The sequence below is a fragment of the Dipodomys ordii genome, unplaced genomic scaffold (assembly GCF_000151885.1).
Source record: "Dipodomys ordii isolate 6190 unplaced genomic scaffold, Dord_2.0 Scaffold131, whole genome shotgun sequence".
NCBI classification, from domain to species: domain Eukaryota; kingdom Metazoa; phylum Chordata; class Mammalia; order Rodentia; family Heteromyidae; genus Dipodomys; species Dipodomys ordii.
Window position 1 is genome coordinate 883,329 of NW_012267347.1, and position 21,609 is coordinate 904,937.

The window sequence follows — 21,609 nt, forward strand, 5'->3', positions numbered from 1 at the left end:
CCAACCGGCACGCACCAACACGCCCGCGCCCCACAGCCGCGCCGGGCCAGCAGGGATCTTTCTAGACTACAAATATAGTTGTTCACACCTCGGCTTAGACCCTTCAAAAGCCTCTTCATCGCCCTCGGGACAAAATCAATTTACAAGGTTTTGCGTAATCTGGCGCCTCCCAAATCTCACGGGCCAGAAGCATCACCTCCACAATACCTGGCGGTTGACAGCTCCCCCGGGTGCCGGCGAACCCCACCACCCGCCGCGCCCCGCCACCCTCACCCCGGCCCAATTCAAGTCCCCACGCGATTCAGCTCGGGCGGCGCTTCCTGCAGGAAGTCGGTGGTGGAAGGCAAACGCCGGAGGAATGGCTTCCAAGAGAGACGATCTGGGAAGCGCTTTCGGCGCCGGGTCCGGGTAGACGGAACGTCCGGGTAACCAGGAAGCTCCGAGCAAAGGTCAAAGCCAGATCTTGAACTTTCACCCAGGTCCACGAGCCAATCCGAGGCCGTGCTGTTCCGCCCTTATGCATCATGGCTGTCGTCCCAGTCTGTCAGTGGGTCTGGAAGTCGCCATCAGGCAGCTCTGACGCCACTGCCGCTTCCACAGTGAAGAATGCGCATCTCCACCCCCGCCCCTCCTCGCCCCGCAACTCCATATTACCTCCCCCCGCCAAGCCGTCGTTAAGAAAAAAAACCTGCGTTGCCAGCTTACCCCAAAGCAAGATGGCTGCCAATCCCTATTCTCTCTTCCCCAAGTGAAGCTATCCGCTGGCCGCTTAATGTCGCTGCCAGGCTGCCCTCACCTAGCATGGCTACTCCGGCTCATGCCTCACTATGGCCTCGAAGCCGCCACTAACCGGCCGGGTTCCGGGAGGTGCTGCTCCGGACGCGGCCGCCCCCGCCCGCCTCTCCCCTCCCCCACGCCCGCGGCGGCAGCGGCGGCGGCTGGAGCCCGGATGCGGCGCCGGGAGACTGACAGGCCCGGGAGAGCGGCGCGGATGGATCCAACATGGCGGCGCCGAGCCTGAACCGAGAGTGAGGCAGCGGGGCGGCCGGGATGGGGAGGGGGAGTCGAGCGGGACGGGGCGGGGCCGGGCGGGGCCGCAAAGGGCTTGGGGAAGGAAAGTGGAGGGGGAGGCGGTGGCGACGTCCAGCCTGAGAACCTCCAGAGAGGGAGGTGACGGGACGCGGCGAGGTGGGGGCTGGGAGCCGCCGAGGGGGGCGTGCTGGGTAGATGGCAACTGCGGGTGAGGGCAGGGGTCGGGACGCGGGAGTCGGGGCACGGGGAGGGGCGTAAACAAGGGCCCCGGCTGGACCAGGCCAGAGGTATTAGGAGAGGGCCGAGGTGTGGGGAGTGGGGCTGCGATCCGGCGAATTGAGGGAACGGGGCCGGGGCCGGAGCCGGAGGGAGAAGCTGGGGGTGTGGAGGGGAAAGGGGGCTCGTGGGTGTGTGGCTGGAGGGAGAACGGGACTCTGGCGAGGCTGGTGTGACGAGGTGGGTTAAGGTGAGGCTGGGACTGAAAGACGTGTCGTGGAGGGAGGTTTTAAAAGTATTAAAATCGGCAGTGGGAGGGGGAAGGGCCTCGGGGAGAATTTGGATAGAAGGAGGGAAGGCAGGAAGGTTTCGGAATGGAGAGAGTGTGTCGGTGTGAGGAGGGAAGGGAGAAAGTGGAAGCCTGAGAAGAAAGTTTGGGAGGAAGGGGAATGGGATGGGAGGTAGGACAAGTGGAGCTGCAGCCGGTGATGAGGGTTCGGGGGTTTCCCTTTCCCCGGTGGAAAGGAAAAAGAGAGTGGAGTTAAGCAGCATCAGTTGCAGCCAATTCTATTTGCCAGGGCCTTAGTTTTTAATAGGGTGGGAAGGGTAGAAAGGAATGATCATGTGGGTTTGGAGAATTGGGGTTGAATGAAGGTTCAACTAGATTTGCTTTCCAAAAAGCTCTCTAGCTTACTGCTCCCCCTCCCCCTCTTTTTTTTCTTCCTCCTAGTTACAAAAGGGAGAACAGGGAAACTGGTGTCGAGGAGTAAAGGACTTTTCTGGTTTGTAGCAGTTGGCAATACAAGACTGGGAAAAGAATCATGGCTATTTGGGAACCTTATATACCAAGATAGAGGTTCTGGAAGTCTTAGGAGGAAAACAGGCTGGCATCTAAGACAGGCTAATTAAATGCTTTAGTTGCATACTCTTTTTGCCGTTTTAAGGGCTAGGAGGTCAATGTAAAATAACTTTGCAGAAATGTATCAGTGGATGCTACCCCAGTGTCTATTTTGTTCTCATGGTCTAAGTAGTAAGTTCTGGTCTAATAAGACAAATGATGGGGGAAAAGTGCTTTCTTTAGCTGTAATCACTTTCCTCCCACCAAGTTCCCTCTAAAGATGAAAGTCAGTCTTAGCATTGTAACAAAATAGATGGAATAAGGACCTGAGGAAAGTAAGACGGTATTAGGTAACAAAAGGCTTTCCAGAAATTGTTGACTCTGGGACCTTTCTTGACATGCGATGTTAAAACTGAAAATTCTTGGAGGTGATATTTGTGAAATGGCTAGTAGAGAGGTAGGGAAACTTGGGGATTTTGTTGTGGGTGAATTCTCACGTTAAGTTTGGAGTGGGTCAGTTTGAAGCTTCAGGCTTCTCTCTGAATTTTTGCCATTGAGATTGACTAGCTGTGGGTCCTTAAGGTTTCAAAATAAAACTTGAAGTTTGACTTCCCCCTTTATTTTATTTTATTTTTTTTTCTGCTGGCTTTGAAACTTGTGCTAGGAAGAGACTTGGGAAATTAAGTTTCTTGCAGAGGTAAGTCTGGAAGTTTGTTGTTGTTTTTTTTTTTTAAATAATGTTAAACAAAAGAATGGAATGGAAATAGCATGAGAAATGTATTGGGGTTGAATTCAGTAATGGGGTAGATGCCAGAGAAAATGAGTATTCACTTTTTTTTTCCCCCTTGGTCCTACAGCTTGAGCTCAGGGCCTGGGCACTGTCCCTGAGCTTCTTTTGCTCAAGGCTAGCACTCTACCACTTGAGCCACAGTGCCACTTTGAGCTTTTTCTGTTTATGTGATACTGAGGAATCAAACTCAGGACTTCATGCATGCTAGACAAGCATTCTACCACTAAGCCACACTCTCAGCCCCTTCACTCACCATTTTGGAGTACATAGATAGGAGAGAAGAGAGAGAGAAAACTAGGTGTCTTAGAATAAGCTTATAGCTTTAGTTTTTTTAATTGTTCAGTCTTCTTAGCGCCAACATTTTTAATCTGTGGAAAGTTGTAGTCTTCTACATTGTGTAGTAAATGTTGCAGATGGAGGTTAGCAGAGGCATCTTCCTTCCATTGGAAGCTTTACTTTCTCAATGAGTTCCCGGAATTTTCTTTTGAATACATACGTTGTAACTCTGACTTCTAGATATTTGTTTACATTTTCCTAGAACTAGCATGAAAGCTCTCTATACTCTTAGCCATCTTTAAGAGTTTCCATGTAGTTTTCACTTGCAGTTTTAAGACATTACTCTTTTTTAGTTCTTACACATGACTTTACTCAAGATTTCTGAGAGTCAAATATGTCTAGTTTCTCATGGAGATATAGGTACATTGTTAGGAAGATATTTTTTATTTCTTCCACAAGTTGTCCTCAGAACTTCTGAGAAAGAATATCTCAAAAAGTTACAGTTATCATCTCTGGATGAGTTGATACTGTACTGGTTGGACTTGGAAACTCAGAATGTCCAGGGAGAAAGCTGTGGGTACAAATAGACTTTCACTAGCACTTGGCTAACTTAAACTTTTTTTTTTTTTTTTGCCAGTCCTGGGATTTGAACTCAGGGCCTGGGCACTGTCCCTAAGCTTCTTTTGCTAAAGGCTAGCACTCTGCCACTTGAGCCACAGCACCACTTCCGGGTTTTTTGTTTTATTTTTGGTTGTTGTTTGTGTGGTACTGAGAAATCAAACTCAGGGCTTCATGCATGCTAGGCAAGCACTCTACCACTAAACCACATTCCCAGACCCTAACTTAGACTTTTCTAAAGGAAAATAGCAACAACGAAATCCCACTAGAACTCCACAAAATACGTGAATTTATTCAAATCAATAATTACTTTTATGAAATTACAGAGAGGAAACTCATATGTTAATATCTCAAGCACAGCCAAGTCATCCAGTAAGATCTACTGTTTAGTATCTGGCAGTGTTGGAGATACCAAGACTTTAGTTATTTCTATTCTTCTGTTTAGAGGCTTCCTTGCTTTACTACCACAGAAAGCTGAGTGTATTTTGTTTTAAGAGGATTTTGGTCAGTTAATCTGGAAGATTCCTAGAACCCCCATCTAGGGTGGCTGAATGAGTTTACTCCCAATCCTAGATGATAATTAAGTGGGGAGGGATGCTTATTAGCTTGTATAGCAGCCTCCTGATACTACTCCGAAGAACTGACCTTGGGAAACTTTTGCTTCTGCTTGTTTTTGTGCATGCATGTGTGCCAGGGGGACCTGGGCACTGTCCCAGAGCTTGCTTCTTTCTTTTTCTTTCTTTCTTTCCTTCCTTCCTTCCTTTCTTCTTTCTTTCTTCCTTTCTTTCTACCTTTTCTTTTTTTTTCCCCCTCAAAATTAGCACTTTACCACTTGAGCCACAGCTCCATTTCCTGCTTTTTAGTGTTTAATTGGAGATAAAAGTCTCATGGACTTTGTGCCTGGGCCGGCTTGGAATCATAATTCTCAGTTCTCAGCCTCCTGAGTAGCTGGCATTATAAGCATTACAGGCCTGAGCTACTAACACCTGGCTGCTTCTACTTGTTTGATTTCATTGAATAAGCAAGTCTTGACTCACAAGGAAGGGTCTGCTATTGGTTTAGTTTCAGGACTGTAAAAAATAGCCCTGATAATTCTGAGTTTAATCTCTCAAAAGGGGGGTGAGAGAGAAAAGAAAAGCAGAAAAAAAGGGGAGGGGGGGCTTAGAGGCTTAGGAGCATCTTATTTCCATTGAACTCTAGAATGAACTAGGTCAAAGTAGACCTGCTGGGATGGGCCAGAAAGGAGTGTATCCTTACCACTGCTGTTCAGCTGAATCTCAGCTGCAGGTGATACTGGACCCAAGGCTGGAGTGAGGTGGAACTCCTTTATGTTAGTTAAATGAACGTATGTCTGTCTGGCCTTTCTTCTGGAAGACTGATGAGTTTGGGTTAGAGACATCTAATGTCTTCCTTCTCCCAATGCATGTGGAAAGTGACATACGTTCTTTTGACCCTTCATCATGTTCCACCTAGAAGAGGGTTTATCATCCTCGGCATTATTGATCTTTTGGACCAGATAATTCTTTGGGGGAACTATACGTTATGGGATATTTAGGAGCACCTCTGCTCTCATTACATGCTGTCACCCACCTCTCTTAGGGATCACAATCAAATGTTTACAGCTGGCACTGGTAGCTCACTCCAATAATCCTAGTTATGCAGGAGGCTTAAAAGGATTGAGGTTTGGAGCCAGCCAGGCAAATCTTTTAAACTTTTGTTGTTGTGTTGGTCCTGGGGCTTGAACTCTGGGCCTGGGCACTGTCCCTCAGCTCTGCAGCTCAAGGCTAGTACTCTACCCCTTGAGGCACAGCACTACTTTCAGTTTTGTGGTGGTTAACTGGAGATAAGAGTCTCATGGACTTTCCTGCCTGGGCTGGCTTTGAACTGTGATCCTCAGATCTCAGCCTCCTGAGTAGCTAGGATTGCAGGTGTGAGCCACTGGCGCCCGGCTCTTTGAACTCTTTATCTCCAATTAACCAGCAAAAAGCTAGAACTAGATGTGTGGCTCAAAGAGGTAGAATACTATCTATGAGCAAAAAAGCTGGGCAAGAATTTGAGGCCCTGATTTAAGACCCAAGAGTAGGGGGAAAAAAGTTTCCAGATATTGCTCTAAGAAAGCTCAGTTTTCTCTTGTTGCCTGTTATGAGTTGTTTTCCTTTAGCACCTCCATTGGTACTTAGTGACAGCAGCAGATAAAACTGAGAGATACAGTATGGAGGGAAATCCTGTCTGCAGCTGGAAAGGTATTTTCCAAACTATTTCCTGTGCTTTGGATGGAGTATCTAGGCTCTCAAAACTTTATTTGGTTTATTTCCTTTTTAGCCAACCACTGGTGGCTCATTCCTATAATCCCAGCACTTAGGAGGCTGAGATCTGAGGATATCCATTCACAACTAGCCCTGGCATACAAATCCAAGACTTTTTTTTTTTTGGGGGGGGGTCCGGTCATGGGGCCTGAACTCTGGGCCTGGGCGCTGTCCCTCAGCTCTTCAGCTTTCAAGGCTAGCGCTCTACCACTTGAGCCACAGCGCCACTTCTGGCTTTTTTCTTTTTGCTTATGTGGTGCTGAGGAATCAAACCCAGGGACTCAGGCATGCAAGGCCAGCACTCTACCACTGAGCCACCTTCCCAGCCCACAAATCCAAAAGACTTATCTCCAGTTAACCAAAAGCTAGAAGTATGACTCAAGTGGCAGAGTGTTAGCCTTGAGTGAAAAAGCCAAGGGAGAGCCCAAATCCTGAGTTTAAGCCCCAGTACCAGCACCAAAACAAAACTAAAAAACAAAACTATTTATGGGTTATAGGTTATATTTCCTTTTTACACATCAGAATCCATGGTCTGGGTTGAGTCATTTCAAGGTAGACCTCCCCCTTTGAAAGGAGGGATGTCTGTGTGCTTCCATCTCAGGTTGTTTAGCATATGGTATATGTAGTTCTCTGTGGTTGAGGCACCTCTGGATAGCTTATGCATGGCAACATATGCTGGATTTTTTTTGGGGGGGGCACGTCATGGGGTTTGAACTCAGGGCCAGGGCACTGTCCCTGAGTTCTTTCACTCAAGGCTAGCACTCCAGCACTTTGATCCACAGCTCCACTTCGGTTTTTTCGGGTGGTGAACTGGAGATTCTCATGGATTTTCCTGCTTGAGTTGGCTTTGAACAGTGATCCTCAGCTTTCATCCTCAGTAGTTAGGATTATAGGCATATCTGTTTTTAAGGGAGTCTTGTCAGTATTAGATTTTTGTGAATTTGTTTCTTAATTGTTGTGGTTATCTCTTGGAGATGAAACTTGGTTCAATAGTTCTTCAAATATAAGATGTATCTACTACAGGAATATTAAGATAAATTCGACTTAGTCCATTGCCATACATTGTACAGGATTTAGCGGTATGATAAATACACAGGTACTTTCACTATACTGATATAAAGGCAATACACACATTGTTCTATAAGAGCACAACTTAACCCAGCCTGGGGGTGTAGAGAATTGCCTTTTGAAGACAGCATCTGAACTTACAGAATGAGTAGGAGTTAGCTATCTGAAAAAGGGTGGATATGGGGGTGTGGAATATAGGAAAGGGGCATTCAGACAAAGGGAATAGCCTGAAGAAAGGTATAGAAAAGTGAATTCTATGATGTGTGAACTATAAACAAACTATTAGAAACTATAAACAAAATATTAGAAAATAAAACCAATAATAATAAAGAGTAAAAAGTGGGATGTGGTAGGAGGAGACATCGAAAAATGGCCTTGGAATCCCTGATGTGCAGTATTCAGCATTTAGTATTCTTACAGAGAGAGAGCTGGAGATTGGTCTTAAGCAGTCAAGTAATGTGGGTATTTGAGTTTTACTGTTTGTGGTACCAGGGAGTGAATCTACAATTTGGTATATGCTAGGAAAGCATCCTACTGCTGAGACTGCTAAGCTGTATCTACAGCTCCATTTGTGCATTTTACAAGTAGCTACACAACAGGGATGTAGTTGGGGTTAAGCTTGGTGGTGGCTTTTGTCTGTAATCCCAGAAAACCGAGAGGCTGAGGCTGGAGGAACTGAAAAAAACTTGTTTTACATAATCAAACCCTATCTCAGAAACAAAACAACAAAAACCCTGGAGGCATCCCTCAACAGTGTTTCTAGAAGCCCTGAGTTCAAACCACAGTACTACCATAAAAAAGAAAAAAGGGTGTTAGGGTGAATCTTTATTTTTTATTTTTTGGTGGTGGGGCTTGAACTCTGGGCCTGGGCACTATCCCTCTGCTCTTCAGCTCAAGGGGAGCACTCTACCACTTGAGCCAGAGAGTCACTTCCGGTTTTCTGAGTGATTTACTGGAGATAGTCTCTTAGTTTCCTGCCCGGGCTGGCTTTGAGCTGGTTTTGAACCGTGATGCTCAGATCTCAGCCTCCTAAGTAGCTATCCACCGACACCCTGCTAGGGAGAATCTTAAAAGAGGTACATAGTACTGGGAACAGTTACTAGAATCTGAACAATGGCAATGAAAACAGGATATGTTTAAGAAATATTTAATAGCATCAGTAATAATTTAGAATTGATTGGGTGATTAGGGGTTATGGTCAGAGGAGAGAACAGTATTGGATGGTACCATCTGATAGGACAGTAAGTATAAATAGAGTAGGGGGAGAAAATGGTTAGACTGAACACTTGGTTGGTTGCTGGGTCATTAACACTACACAAGATGAACTTTGTGACTCATATGCCAAGTTAGAAAATGAATGTAAACTGTGATTGGTCCTTGACCAGGGTTTGGTAAATTATATCCATGAGGAAATCTTACAAGTTGGTATATCCAAATGGTGTGGTGATATCAAGACTACAGCATAGAATAAGAATACTCAGTGTAGGAATTTAGTAAGTGTAGATTTAAACCTGCAACTTCCTTTTGAGTGTTATTAACCTTTGAGCAGTTACATTTCTGGAATTGTTTGGATTGTAAGAAAAAGGAGGATAGATTTTTTTTGTCTCCTGGGCCCTGTCCCTCAGCTCTTCAGCTCAAGGCTACTGCTCTACCACATGAGTCATAGTGCCACTTCCGGGCTTTTCTGTTTATGTGGTGCTGAGGAATCGAACCCAGGGCTTCATGAATGCAAGACAAGCACTCTACCACTGAGCCACCTTCCCAGCCCCACAAGGATAGATTTTTAAAGGGATGAGTCTGGGAAACAGAGGTTAAGAATGTTTATATAAGACCTTTGAAATCACTTTCAAAACTCACATTTATAACCTTTGTGTGAGTGTGTGTGTGTACACATGCATGTGTTAGTACTGGGACTTGAATTCAGGGCCTGGCACCCTTGCTTGGCTTTTTCACATAAAGCTGGCGATCTACCATTTGAACTAAACTGCCACTTGGAGCTAATAATGCTGGTTAGTTGGCAGTAAGAGTCCTGGAGGACTTTTCTGCCTGGATTGGCTTTGAGGTTTGTTTGTTTGTTTGTTTGTTTTTGTCTGGTCTTGGGGCCTGAACTCTGGGCCTAGGCGCTGTCCCTCAGCTCTTCAGCTCAAGGCTAGCACTCTACCACTTTAGCCACAGCACCACTTCCGGCTTTTTTCTTTTTCTTTATGTGGTGTTGAGGAATCGAACCCAGGGCTTCATGCATGCAAGGCAAGTGCTCTACTACTGAGCCACTTTCCCAGCCCCTCGCTTTGAGTTTTGATCCTCAGATCTTACCTTCTGAGTCACTAGGATTACAGTTGTGACTTGGTTCACTCATTGGATTCTTAGAATATGAAAGTGGATATTTTCATCTCTGCTTTATAGATAAGGGCACTGAGACTTTGAAGTTAAGTGACTTGCTTAAATTCTCAGGTGAACAGCTTGTTAATAATGTGGTCAGAATCTGAAATATTTGTTACTAAACATTTTCAGTTATCCTACTTTGTCCCTAAATTCATCTGATTCAGCTTCTATATTAAGAGTGAAGTCTCTACTTCTAGTTTTGTCTGTTGTTAAGAAATGAATTGGCTGGAGTGGTGACTATAAGTTTTCAAAGGACCAAATAAAGTGTTTTGGGCCAAGAGGAGCAATTCAGGTTATATGTAATGGCAATTTTCTCCAAATGTGTAGCCTGAAATTGCATATAACATTTTCATTTAGGGGAAATGTCTGTATTCTTTCAATAGATCTCGAATTAGAGAATTAATTATTGGGTATGGAGAGTTTTAGAGTTTGTGTATGTGTGTGTGTGTGTTTTGGTGTTTTTTGGCTTTTTTTTTTTTGTGATGGGGCTTGAAGTCAGCCAGGATGCTGTCCCTGGGCTTTTTTTGCTCAGGCTAGTGAGTGCTCTGCCACTTGGAGCTACAGCTTTTCTTCTAGTTTCTGAGTGGGTAATTGGCAATTAGAGTCTCCAGGGGACTTTCTTGCCTGGGCTGCCTCTGAACCACAATTCTCAGATCTCAGCCTCCCGAGTAGCTAGGATTACAGGTGTGACCCACTGGCAACTGGCTAGGGTTTGTTTTGTTAAATAAACACTTCAAAGCCAGGCTCCAGCTGGGGTGGCTCATACCTATAATCCTAGCTACACAGGAGGCTGAGATCTGAGGATCATGGTTCAAAGCCAGCCTGGGCAGGAAAGTCCATGAGACTCTTAACTCCAATAAACCACTAGAAAACTGGAAGTGGCTCAAATGGTAGAACACATGCCTTGAGCTGAAGAACTGAGGGATAGTGCCCAAACCCAGAGTTCAAGCCTCATGACTGACAAAATAAATAAATAAATAAATAAAAGCCAGGGTCCAGTGGCTCAAATCCTAGCTACTCAGGAGGCTGACATTTGAAAAGATTATAAAGTTCAAAGCCAATCCTGGGCAGAAAAGCCTGTAAAACTCTTATGTCCAATTAACCAGCAAAAAGCCAGAAGTCAAGATGTGGCTCAGGTACTAAAGCACCAGCCTTCAGTAAAAAAAAGTTAAGGGACAGTATTATGAAATACATTAATTAAATTAAATTAATACTTTAAAAGTATTGCCAGGTGCCTCTGGCCCATGCCTGTAAGCCTAGTTACTTAGGACATTGAGATCTGAGATTACTGTTTGAAGCCAGCCTGGGCAGGAAAGTCTGAGACTTATCTCCAGTGAGCTTCCATAAAGTTGAAAGTGGCTCAAGTGGTAAAGTGCTAGCCTTGAGCAAAAACCTCAGGGACAGTGTCTAGGTTAAGCCTCAGTAATGGCAAAAAAAAAAAAAATAAAAGTACTTAACAAGCATGCATTTAGCAGTACTGTGACAGGCATAATGTAAGGCTCATTGAAATTAAACTAGTTGGCTGTCATTGTCTCTGAACTTCTCATTCTGTCTTTACAGTATCCTGGGGATTGCAGCTGCTGAGCAGGGATTCTGGCAAGGATTTTGTCCCTGAGCCCCCAGCATGGCGGGCCTAAAGCGACAGGCAAGCCAGGTGTGGCCAGAAGAGCATGGTGAACAGGAGCATGGGCTCTATAGCCTGCACCGTATGTTTGACATTGTGGGCACACACCTGACACACAGAGATGTACGAGTGCTTTCCTTTCTCTTTGTTGATGTTATTGACGACCATGAACGTGGACTCATCCGAAATGGACGTGACTTCTTATTGGCACTGGAGCGCCAGGGCCGCTGTGACGAGAGTAACTTTCGCCAGGTGCTGCAGCTGCTGCGCATCATCACTCGCCATGACCTGTTACCCTATGTCACCCTCAAGAAGAGACGGGCTGGTGAGGGCTTACCTGGGCCTGGGGACTTGAATCAGGAAAGAATTGGGAGAGGCCAGGAATGAACAGGATAGGAATCTTAAAAGGGAGGCAGCCTTAACACTAAGGAATACTTAGAGGAGTATAAGTTATGAGGCCCATTGGGATAAGGGGTGTATTTTTTTCTTGAATGGCTCTTTCTTCCTCTACAGTGTGCCCTGATCTTGTAGACAAGTATCTGGAGGAGACATCGATTCGCTATGTGACCCCTAGAACCCTCAGTGATCCAGAACCAAGGTCTTCCCAACCCTCTAAAACAGGTAAGAAGATACTACTATTACTAGTTTTTGTAATCAAGCATTTCTGGTTTATTCAGCTTAAATGAATGGATGTTGTTTCCCTATATCTACCACATAAAAAAATCAGGTGAAGTGTTAGTGCTTTACCTAAGTCTGGTCTTGGATAGTTGTGCTGTATAGCCCAGGCTGGCTAAGAACTTGCAGTCTAGCCCATCTGGCACAGCTTTTTTTTTTTTTTTTTTGTGCCCTGGTGCCATCCTTGAGTTTGTTTTGTTTTGTTTTTTTAAATGGCTTATTGGAGATAAGAGTCTTTACTGTCCCAGCTGGCTTTGAATTGTGATTCTCAGATCTCAGTCTCCTGAGTAGCTAGGGTTGCAGGTGTGAGCTCTTGGACCTGGCTAGCACAAATTTTTTTTTTTTTTTTTTTTTGGTCAGTCGTGGGGCTTGACCTCTGGGCCTATGAACTGTCCCTGAGCTCTTCAGTTCAAGGTGAGCACTGTACCACCTGAGCCACAGTGCCACTTCTGGTTTTCTGGTGGTTAATTGGAGACAAGAGTCTCAAGGACTTTCCTGCCCATGCTGGCTTCGTACTGTGATCCTCAGCTCTCAGCCTCCTGAGTAGGTAGGAGTACAGGTGTGAGCCACCAGTGCCTGGCTTTTTTTTTTTTTTTAAGGTGCTGGGGATCAAACCCAGGCCCTTAGGAATGCTAGGCAAGCACTGTTCCCCGCCAAACCAATCCCAAGCCTGAAGTCACATTATTGATACCACTTTTAGAGCTAAGTCTGAATTCCCACATAAATATTTGAACTTTTGCTTTTATTCTACTGTTTTCTTCCATTTTGCCTTCTGATTAGTGCCTCCCCACTATCCCGTGGTGTGCTGTCCCACTTCGGGTCCTCAGATGTGTAGTAAGCGGCCAGTCAGAGGGAGAGCTACACTTGGGAGCCAGCGAAAACGTCGGAAGTCAGTGACACCAGATCCCAAGGAAAAGCAGACGTGTGGTGAGGAAGTTCAAGGGTTTCAGAGGTGTAGGGCTGAAAGAAAATAAAAAGAACGTCTGGAATACTGGATAGTCTATGTTATTCAGTGCAAGGTTCTTCGTTATTACAAAGTAAAGTTGAATAGTTTATAGTTGCTGGGAAGAGTCCTTTGTGGGATGCTGATATAGGATGATCGAGTATTAAAATGAACTTGTCTGTTAATTAGGAAAATACCTCCTATTATGAAAGTGTTGATTGTAAGTAATGGGAGTAGTGCTGACCTGGATATATCCCATTTAAGGGAAACAAGAATTTCAAAGATGCATTAAAAAAATAATAAAAAAAACAAAACTAAGCTGGTTGCTGGTGGCTCAGGCCTATAATCCTAGCTACTCAGAAAACAGATCTGAGGATCGTGGTTCAAAACCAGCCTGGGCAAGAAAATCCGTGACTTTTATCTTTGATTAATCACAGAAAAAGCCAGAAGTGGTATAGTAGCTCAAGGGTAGAGTACTATCCTTGAGCAAAAGGAGATTAGGGATAATACCCAGAGTTCAAGGCCCAGGATGTGCGGGGTTTAGGGGAAGCTAGTCCTGGGAAACAGAGAAGCTGACAGTAGAGACTGCTACTTTGCTGTTCTTTTCAAATGAGTTGTAAACACATTCCCCACTGTAACCTCTTCTGTTCCTATCTTCCCTTTCCAACAGACATCAGACTGCGGGTTCGGGCTGAATACTGCCAGCATGAAACTGCTCTGCAGGGAAATGTCTTCTCTAACAAGCAGGACCCACTTGAGCGCCAGTTTGAGCGTTTTAACCAGGCCAACACCATCCTCAAGTCCCGGGACCTGGGCTCCATCATCTGTGACATCAAGTTCTCTGAGCTCACCTACCTCGACGCATTCTGGCGCGACTACATCAATGGCTCATTACTAGAGGCACTTAAAGGTGTCTTCATCACAGACTCCCTCAAGCAAGCTGTGGGCCATGAAGCCATCAAGCTGCTGGTGAATGTGGACGAGGAGGACTATGAGCTGGGCCGACAGAAACTCCTGAGGAACTTGATGCTTCAAGCTCTGCCCTGACCTTTCCCTTCCTCACTTCTCTGGAGACTGTTCCCAACACCCACCTCTGGAGCTTATATACTGTTCTGGGGTTTGTTCTCTCCCCTTCCAATCAATCACACCCACCCCTGCCTTTTTTTTTTTTTTCTTCTTCTTTTTAAAGGAAAAGACAAAGGAAAGTGGAAGTGGTGTTCCCCATCCCTCCCTGCACCCATGTGCCTGGGCTTTCCCTTTGTTTCCAGTTTCTACTTACCCCTAATGTGCGTCTCTACAGCCACCTTACCACTGAGCCGTAAGACAAATGTATAGGGAGAATCAAAGTCTATAGATCATAGTCTTTGTAAGGGATTGAAGTCAACACTGCTTTTGGGTGCATTGAGGGGGTAATCAATACTTCTGGCTTTATGAGGGCTCTTAAAATTTTGTCTGAAAAACCAAAGGGCTGTGAGTAAGGAAGCTGTGTGGAAGGTGGGAAGGTGTATTTTGGAAATTAATTACCACCTTCTTCCAAATTACAGAATTTTTTTTTAAAAGAAAAACAAGCTATGGCCCTTTCCACTCTCTCCTGGCCTCTGGTGCTGCTCCTCTCTGCCTTTCCTCCATTCCATGGCTTGCAACTGCTGCCTGGTATGGTTCCTTCCTTTTTCCTCTTTGTCAAACCCTCTTCAAGGAAGTAACAGATAGGAGGATTAAGATCATAATATCCCTCCCGTCTGTTATGGGTTCCATACAGTGGATGGAGTAGAAGCTGCTGACTATAATATACTCCCTCTGAAAAGGGGAAGGGGGAGTGTGACATTATGTTCAAGCCCTCTTGCTTCTGGTTGGGCAAAGGGCACTATAGGAGAAAGTAAAATAATTTGGTATCAATTCCTCCCTATTCCCTTCTCCCTCCTCTACCCCTATTCCCACTCTCATACCTGGGAGAATGGGACTAGGAAATGCACTGAGTGTTGCACTTTTTTTTTTTTTTTTTAGGTAGGGAGGCATGTTGAGTAAGCCAGGAGACCTAGAACTGGACCTAGTACAGCAGGTACAATACCACCCTTCCAGCTCCCAAAAGAGATCTCCAGACACAGACATTATGATTATTATTATTTTTACAATTCCAGTGCTGCTTGGCCCTCAGCATCACTTCAGTTTTCATGAAATAAACAGTGACTATATAAAATTACACTTTTCTGAAACTGAAATCTGAGCTCAGCTCAAAGTTTTTCTTCCCAAGAAGTTGAATTTGTGTTCTACTAAGCCAGCTTAAGGTTCTCTGAGTGAGGGGAGCTGTTTGGGTCCTGCTATAAGTCATAGCAGCACAACCTCACAATGGAGGTCTTAAGTCAAAAACCTTAAGACAGTGGGTGACCCAGATTGCCATAGAGGTCAGGCCTGCGATGCTGGAACACAGGCAGGTGTTGGCGTATCTGTCGCAGATAGCTGAGGTTGATTCGGGCAAGACAGAGGCCAGGCCCCTCAGAACAACGGGCCACCACTGTTCCCCAGGGATCCACCACCATGCTGTGGCCATAACTTGCTCTCGACTCATGATGGCGTCCACACTGTGCTGCTGCCACCACATAACACTGGGTTTCAATGGCACGGGCTCGCAGTAACACCTGAGGATGAGATGCTTGATCACTCAACTACACAGACAACGGCTGGGGAAGCAACAGGAAGTTGGTACCACAGATTTGTCCAATGTGACCATTTTGGTAATGCTTAAGGAACAAAGTACTTCTTTAATGACTATGAACAGCAACTATCTGGGAAATTAATTTTCCCACTATGTGGGAAGAAAATCAATTGGATGGGACAAGAGACAATGGGGTTAAAATAAAGCCCTTAGATTTTTTTTTTTTTTGTGGGTCATGGGACCTGAACTCAGTGCTTGGCCACTGTCCCTTCAAGGCTAGTATTCTATGATGTTGAGCCCCAACTCAAGGCTAGTGCTTTACCACTTTGAGTGACAGCTCTACCTCTGGTTTTCTGGTGGTTAACTGGGGATAGGACTTTACTGCTTGGACTGGCTTTAAACTGTTATCCTCAGCTCTCAGCTTCCTAAGTAGGATTACAGGTATGAGCCACCAGTGCCTGGCTGCCCTTAGGTTTTGAAGAGGTATCCTCTTACCTCCCAGTGGGCTGGGCCCGTAACAGATCCAAAAGCTGAAGGATAAGTAAGTATTTCTGCTCCAGCTTGAGCCAATGCCAGAGAGAGTTCAGGGAACCGCATGTCATAACAGATAGCTAGACCAATCTGAAACGAAAAACAGCCTACTTAAGTCTCCCTGTCCTCCTTGTCACAGTTCTATTACCTCCAGTATCCCAGTCAGGGCTTTCTATCCACACATTTTAGTATATTCCTACTCCCCTCTTTTTCCTCTCCCATTTTCATCCTCTTCCAATTCCCACCTTGCCTGCTGGCGTGCTGACAGGTGCCTCAAGACTAGGCCCAGGCATGGTAGAGTTGCTTTCATGCATAGGCCCCTGTCCTGGAATCTCTACATCACACAAATGTGTCTTCCTGTACGTGGCCACTACTGATCCTAGAAGATGGAGAAAAAATGAGTGCAAGTAATCTAGAAGCCCTGCTTAGCTCTCCCAAGTGAAAAAACTTAAAACCTTATGCTAAGGAAGTAAGAGTAGAGAAAACAATTCTGGAGAATATTGAATTTAGATGGAAGAACCTGGAAGAGGCAACCCTAAGAAATTTAAGACATACCCTTGCTGTTCAGAAGTACATGACAATTGTAGATTTTCTTTGTCTGCTCCCAGTCTTGGCCACGCTCATGGAAACCACCCAAGGACAGCCAGAGTCCACATTCCCTGGCGAAAGGGAGGGGACACTAACATCTTGTCTCAAGACTCTACTCCCATATCTGGTAACCCAGCAACAGTTTTCAACAAAGATTTTGCCTCTCCCCCAAACTTCCTGATACCTGGCAAGCTGGGTATATTGGCTCAAATGGTTCCCATCCAGTGGTTCAGAAAGCTGTAGTGTCTCTGCAGGGTCCCGAGCAATGAAGTCAAATGCCTCAGGCAGGAAAGCCAGGCAAGCACCCGATCTGGCAGCTTCTCGAACCAGCTCAGCACATGTTTTAAAGTTCTGTTGCTTGTCTGGTGTCGATGTTACCTGGCATACAGCCACCAGGGGCAGCTCCCAGGAGGAAGAGGAGATAGCCATGGCTCTGGGCCTATGAATGGCACAGGCAAGAATCTCAGATTTCCTAGCACAGAGAGACTCAAGTTTAATGATAGGGCCTCAGACGGAGAGGCGGGAAGTTGGACTTCTATTTTGCTTTTACCTGGCATACTAACACAGAGCTAGTGGGGCTCTTTAACTGCTCTGTGATGGCTAACACCTTTGTTTCCTACCACTCAGCTAACAAATATTGAGCATCTACAATGTGCTAGGCAGTGAAGACAAAGCAAAATGTTACCTGGACTGAGCACAAAGTACTGAGAGTCGAGGTTTCTGGAATCCAGGACACAGAAGGGACAGGAGTTGGTGAGAAGGCCTTGTGGTAAAGCCCAGCCTGAGGAAGGTGAGAAATCAGGACACCAAACCCTTCTTCAAGCAATGATTTTCTAGGATTCTGTGACCTCTCCATTTTGAGGTAGAATTAGGGCTCTGACCTCCCACCCCTAAAGCTTCAAAAATACTTTTTTACTATTAAGCAGGTAAGGGCTAGGGAGAGGAAATCATAATATGGACGAAGGGGGAAAGGGACAAAGCTTAGCGTCTGAATACCTCAACTTACAGCAATCTCACAATAAACTGAAGCCCTTCCCTCTGCCAAACATTTCCGCAGTTCAAAAGTCATCTTTGGAAACTTTGCTCGGCAGCGCACTCGCACGGTCCTATTGACTCGAAGCGTATCTTCCCGCTTACACCAAATTCTCTGAGGTTCGCCCTGGTTCGTAGTCCCCCTCACCCCACAACATGGACAGCGGACACATGACCCGATCCCAAACTGCGACACCCCCCTCTTCCCAACCCATTCGGCCCCCAGCCATTCTTCTCCCGCCTCTCCCTGCGGTGGGGGAAATCTCTGTTGCACAAATCAAAGCACAGCAGGTGGAATTCACCGCAACCGGAGGGACACAGAGCAGGTCCTACATGAAGATACAACCCAGAGGATTCGCAGGATCCGATCCGCGGCGCAGAACAGCCAGGAGCCAGAATCACCCGGGCGAGTGGGCGGTCACTACAAGACCGGATGTGACGTAAGGCGGGCTGCTCTGCGCAGGCCGGAAACCCAGTAAGCGGCGAAGATGGCGGACGGCAGCGGTCGAGTCGCCAAGAGCGGGGGGAGTGGAGCGGGGAAGGGGGCCGTGTCGGCGGAACAGGTGAGGAGTGGGGAGTGTAAAGGCTTTGAGGCGAGAAAGGGGGGCTGGTGACTTGTGCGGGTCTTTACTCAGTGTCGCATTGGGGTGACCGCTCCGAGGGGCAGGGTCCTTGACGAAGCCCGGGGGAAGGTAATGGGCGAGGGGGGAGGTGTGAGTCACGCCCCTCGGGCTGTGGGGGGAACCCACGTGTGGGCAAGGCTCTGGGAGGCCGGAACCCCGCTGCCCAGGTCTGAAGGGAGGTGGGTCGTCGTCATCAGCACCTTAAACCGGGCACAGTTGGATGTGGCAGCTGGCCCTGTGGTCTGTTAACGTGGACCCTGAAACCACGTTGACGACCGCCGACATTCTGCAGAGCCACGTGACTCACATACTCGAACAGTTGTCTGGTGTTCTGCACAGTGTTTGATTCAGGAGTCGTTACTACATTAACTCTTCTTGAGAGACTCCCCTCATCCCCGACCCTTCTAATCCGAGTTTGCTTTCCCCTCAGTTCCCCAATGTTGGAATCAATGAATCAGAAAGCCTTTGGTGGTCTGGAAACCGTAGATTGTTAAGCGGGGGGTTAGTGTGGAGAAATTTACACAATAGAACTGAAAACCGCTGAAGTGTAGGCCCTTGGTAGATTGATTGCTAGCATGCCTGAAACCTGGAGAAAAAAAGTTGGATAGCAGTTATTTTAATCATAGGTATACTTATCAATTGTTTGTTGAATAATGAATACATGCAAAGGTATATGCATAAGGAGTTCTAAAATTCTGCCATCAAAGAGCATAGTGTGGGATGGAATGAGCGTGGGCGATTATCACCTGTAATCCTAACTACTCAAAAGGCTCAGATCTGAGCTTTGTAGTTGGAAGCCAGCTTGAGCAGGAAAGTCATGAGACTTGAATTAACTAGCAAAAAGCCAGAAGTGGAGATTTGGCTCTAGCTATACCAGCTTTGAGTAAAAACGCTCAAGCTCTGGAACTCTCTGAGTTCAAGTCCCAGTATTGGCGCACACAAGTAAAGGAAGAGGAAGAGATGAGGGAAACATAAAGTTTAGCGACTGATTGATTTAGCTAAAACATAAGGTGTAAATTAGAAAAATGTAGTGTATTCCTTTTCCAGGACCTTTTTATATTGTTACTAGTACTACTACTACTACTACTACTACTACTATTGTGACAGAACAGTTAAAGCTACATGAATCAAGTAATGACATTTCTTTTTGGACAATGCCACCCCTTCCCTATCTCCCAGTTTTTCCCTCCCATTCCCACCCACAGTGTAATAGTTCATCTTCAACAAAGTGTCTAGTGAGTACCACTGCTGTATTTGTTCATCCTTTGTCCCTCCATTTCTGTGCCCCCCTTACGTTCCCAAAGACAGATAAATGAACAAACAAGACAAAAAGAAAATAAAGCAAAAACAGTTATAAAAAAACCTTTTCATTTCCCAGGGTTCATTTCAGTTTATATTATTTTATATGATCAGTTGCACATAGGCATTGCTCCTTTGTGTTCCTCCCTAAGACTATCCTCCTTTGGTCTCACTGTGTGAATGTCTGCAGTCCTGTATAATTGATCATGTTCCAGTGTATATTAGATCTAACTTTCTCATATGAGAGAGAACATGCGCTGTTTGTTTCTGAGCTTGGCTTACCACACTTAAAAGATGTCGTTCTTAAAGCAAGTTAAATATGGTCATAGACATCTTTGAGTGGGTGGCAAGAAACTTGGGACTTTTAATTTTTTATTTATTTTTAAAAATTATTTTATTTGGGGCTGGGAAGGTGGCTCAGTGGTAGAGTGCTTGCCTTGCAATGCATGAGGCCCTGGGTTCAATTCCTCAGCACCACATAAGCAAAAAGAAAAAAAGCCAGAAGTGGCGCTGTGGCTCAAGCGGTAGAGTGCTAGCCTTGAGCTGAAGAGCTGAGGGACAACGCCCAGGCCCAGAGTTCAGGCCCCACAACCGGACCCAAAAAAAAATATTTTTTATGATTTAATGACTTTTTTTGTTTATGTGGTACTGAGGAATAGAACCCAGGGCCTGATGCATACTAGGCAAGCACTTTACCACTAAGCTACAATCCCAGTCCCTTGGGGCTTTTTAAATATAAGCAATAAAAGAATCACAAGAGGAGATATGTTGTAGTATTAATGTTTTCCTGTTACAAGAAACAATACTTTTTTCTTCTTTTTTCTTCCATTGGTTGTGGGGCTTGAATTCTAGGCCTGGGCACTGTCCTGGATCTCTTCAGCAAGGCTAGCGCTCTATCACTTGAGCCACAGCGCCACTTCCCGTTTTCTGGTGGTTAATTGGAGATAAGAGTCTCATGGACTTTTCTGCCCAGGCAAACCATTTTCAGCCCTCCTAAAATTCATCTCCTTATAATACAAAATGCAGTAGTCCCCAAAATCTTAACTTGTTCCGACATGAATTCAAAATCTAGTCTCATTTTTGAGCTTGTAAAGTGAAAACAACCTATCCACTTCCAATAAAATTCAAAGACAGTTGTAGGATGGATATTCTTGTTCCAAAATGGCCAGAAGGAAGGGTAATGGACCTTAAGAAAGTACGAAATCCCAGAGGACATTAAGTTTAGGATTCTATAATTTTTACTCCCATGTATAACTTCTAGAAACATTAAAGTGGAAATTGGGCAGTCCCACCTCTTTGGTTTCAATGGAGTCTGTCCATGCTTTGTGTTCCTGGGTTAGACTGCACACTGGTGCCTGAAAGTTTCACCGGAGCAGATACTGCACACTACACTGCTCTACTATTCAGGGATCATGATGGCTGCTTCAGTAGACACTGTCCCAGTGACAGCTCTACTCCAACACCAAGTTTCTGTCTGGACAGAAACATTGCATCCTTTGAATTTAAGCAGAGGCAGATATGCCTTTTCAGTTCCTGCATTCTGCGTAACTGCAGAATTAGCCCCGCAAGGATGTGGACAGGGCTTGTGCCCTCTGGAGCTTCAGTACAAGCAATATGTGAAGCTGTTTCAGCCATAGGTAGGGCTTGTGGGATGCAGGGATCTGGAAGGTGGTGGCCTTGGTCAGTAATCCCTTTTTTTTGGTGGGGGGGGGGTCCGGTCGTGGGGCCTGAACTCTGGGCCTGGGCGCTGTCCTCAGCTCTTCAGCTCAAAGCTAGCGCTCTACCACTTGAGCCACAGCGCCACTTCCGGCTTTTTTCTTTTTGCTTATGTGGTGCTGAGGAATCGAACTCAGGGCCTCATGCATGCAAGGCATGCAAGGCCCCTCAGTGATCTCTTTCTGTTATCAGCACTTAGTATTTTGAACCTGTAATCACAGGTTCAGTCTCTAAGATATTTGAAATGTCTGCAGAGCCATTTACCATTTTTCTCTCTCCTTTTTTTTTTTTTTAGTCAGTTGTAGGGCTTGAACTCTGGGCTTGGGCACTGTCCCTCAGCTCTTCAGCTCCAGGCGAGCTCTCTACTGCTTGAGCCACAGCGCCACTTCCAGTTTTCTA

The 21,609-nt window shown here is 45.7% G+C and overlaps 3 protein-coding genes across 11 annotated transcripts in view; 2 read left to right on the plus strand and 1 right to left on the minus strand.

Annotated features, from left to right (window-relative positions):
- Positions 1-892: 892 nt before the first annotated feature.
- On the plus strand, positions 893-14,261 carry Dedd (death effector domain containing). Of its 4 annotated transcripts, XM_013030601.1 has the most exons (6): positions 1,113-1,188; positions 2,751-2,783; positions 11,087-11,475; positions 11,664-11,771; positions 12,606-12,752; positions 13,439-14,261. In XM_013030601.1, exons 3-6 carry the CDS (start codon positions 11,151-11,153, stop codon positions 13,813-13,815), a joined length of 957 nt encoding a protein of 318 aa, XP_012886055.1. In that variant the 5' UTR covers positions 1,113-1,188; positions 2,751-2,783; positions 11,087-11,150; the 3' UTR covers positions 13,816-14,261. The 4 variants fall into 4 exon arrangements, with proteins under 4 accessions (XP_012886056.1, XP_012886055.1, XP_012886057.1 ...); XM_013030602.1 differs by lacking the exons at positions 1,113-1,188; positions 2,751-2,783 and adding an exon at positions 893-1,028; XM_013030603.1 differs by lacking the exon at positions 2,751-2,783 and having other exon boundaries at positions 1,114-1,188.
- A 69-nt stretch (positions 14,262-14,330) lies between these two features.
- Positions 14,331-18,003, minus strand: Nit1 (nitrilase 1). 6 transcript variants are annotated; one of them, XM_013030597.1, is made up of 7 exons: positions 17,919-18,003; positions 17,226-17,321; positions 16,725-16,979; positions 16,508-16,611; positions 16,198-16,331; positions 15,917-16,042; positions 14,331-15,404 (listed from the first exon to the last, which is right to left on the minus strand). In XM_013030597.1, exons 3-7 carry the CDS (start codon positions 16,967-16,969, stop codon positions 15,138-15,140), a joined length of 876 nt encoding a protein of 291 aa, XP_012886051.1. In that variant the 5' UTR covers positions 16,970-16,979; positions 17,226-17,321; positions 17,919-18,003; the 3' UTR covers positions 14,331-15,137. The 6 variants fall into 6 exon arrangements, with proteins under 6 accessions (XP_012886051.1, XP_012886052.1, XP_012886049.1 ...); XM_013030598.1 differs by having other exon boundaries at positions 16,725-17,012; XM_013030595.1 differs by having other exon boundaries at positions 17,906-17,999.
- A 40-nt stretch (positions 18,004-18,043) lies between these two features.
- Positions 18,044-21,609, plus strand: part of Pfdn2 (prefoldin subunit 2) — a 12,299-nt gene continuing 8,733 nt past the window's right edge. The window contains exon 1 of the mRNA XM_013030604.1: positions 18,044-18,135. Coding sequence (XP_012886058.1) covers positions 18,061-18,135 — 75 coding nt within the window. The 5' untranslated portion in view covers positions 18,044-18,060. The remainder of the gene's footprint in view (positions 18,136-21,609) is intronic.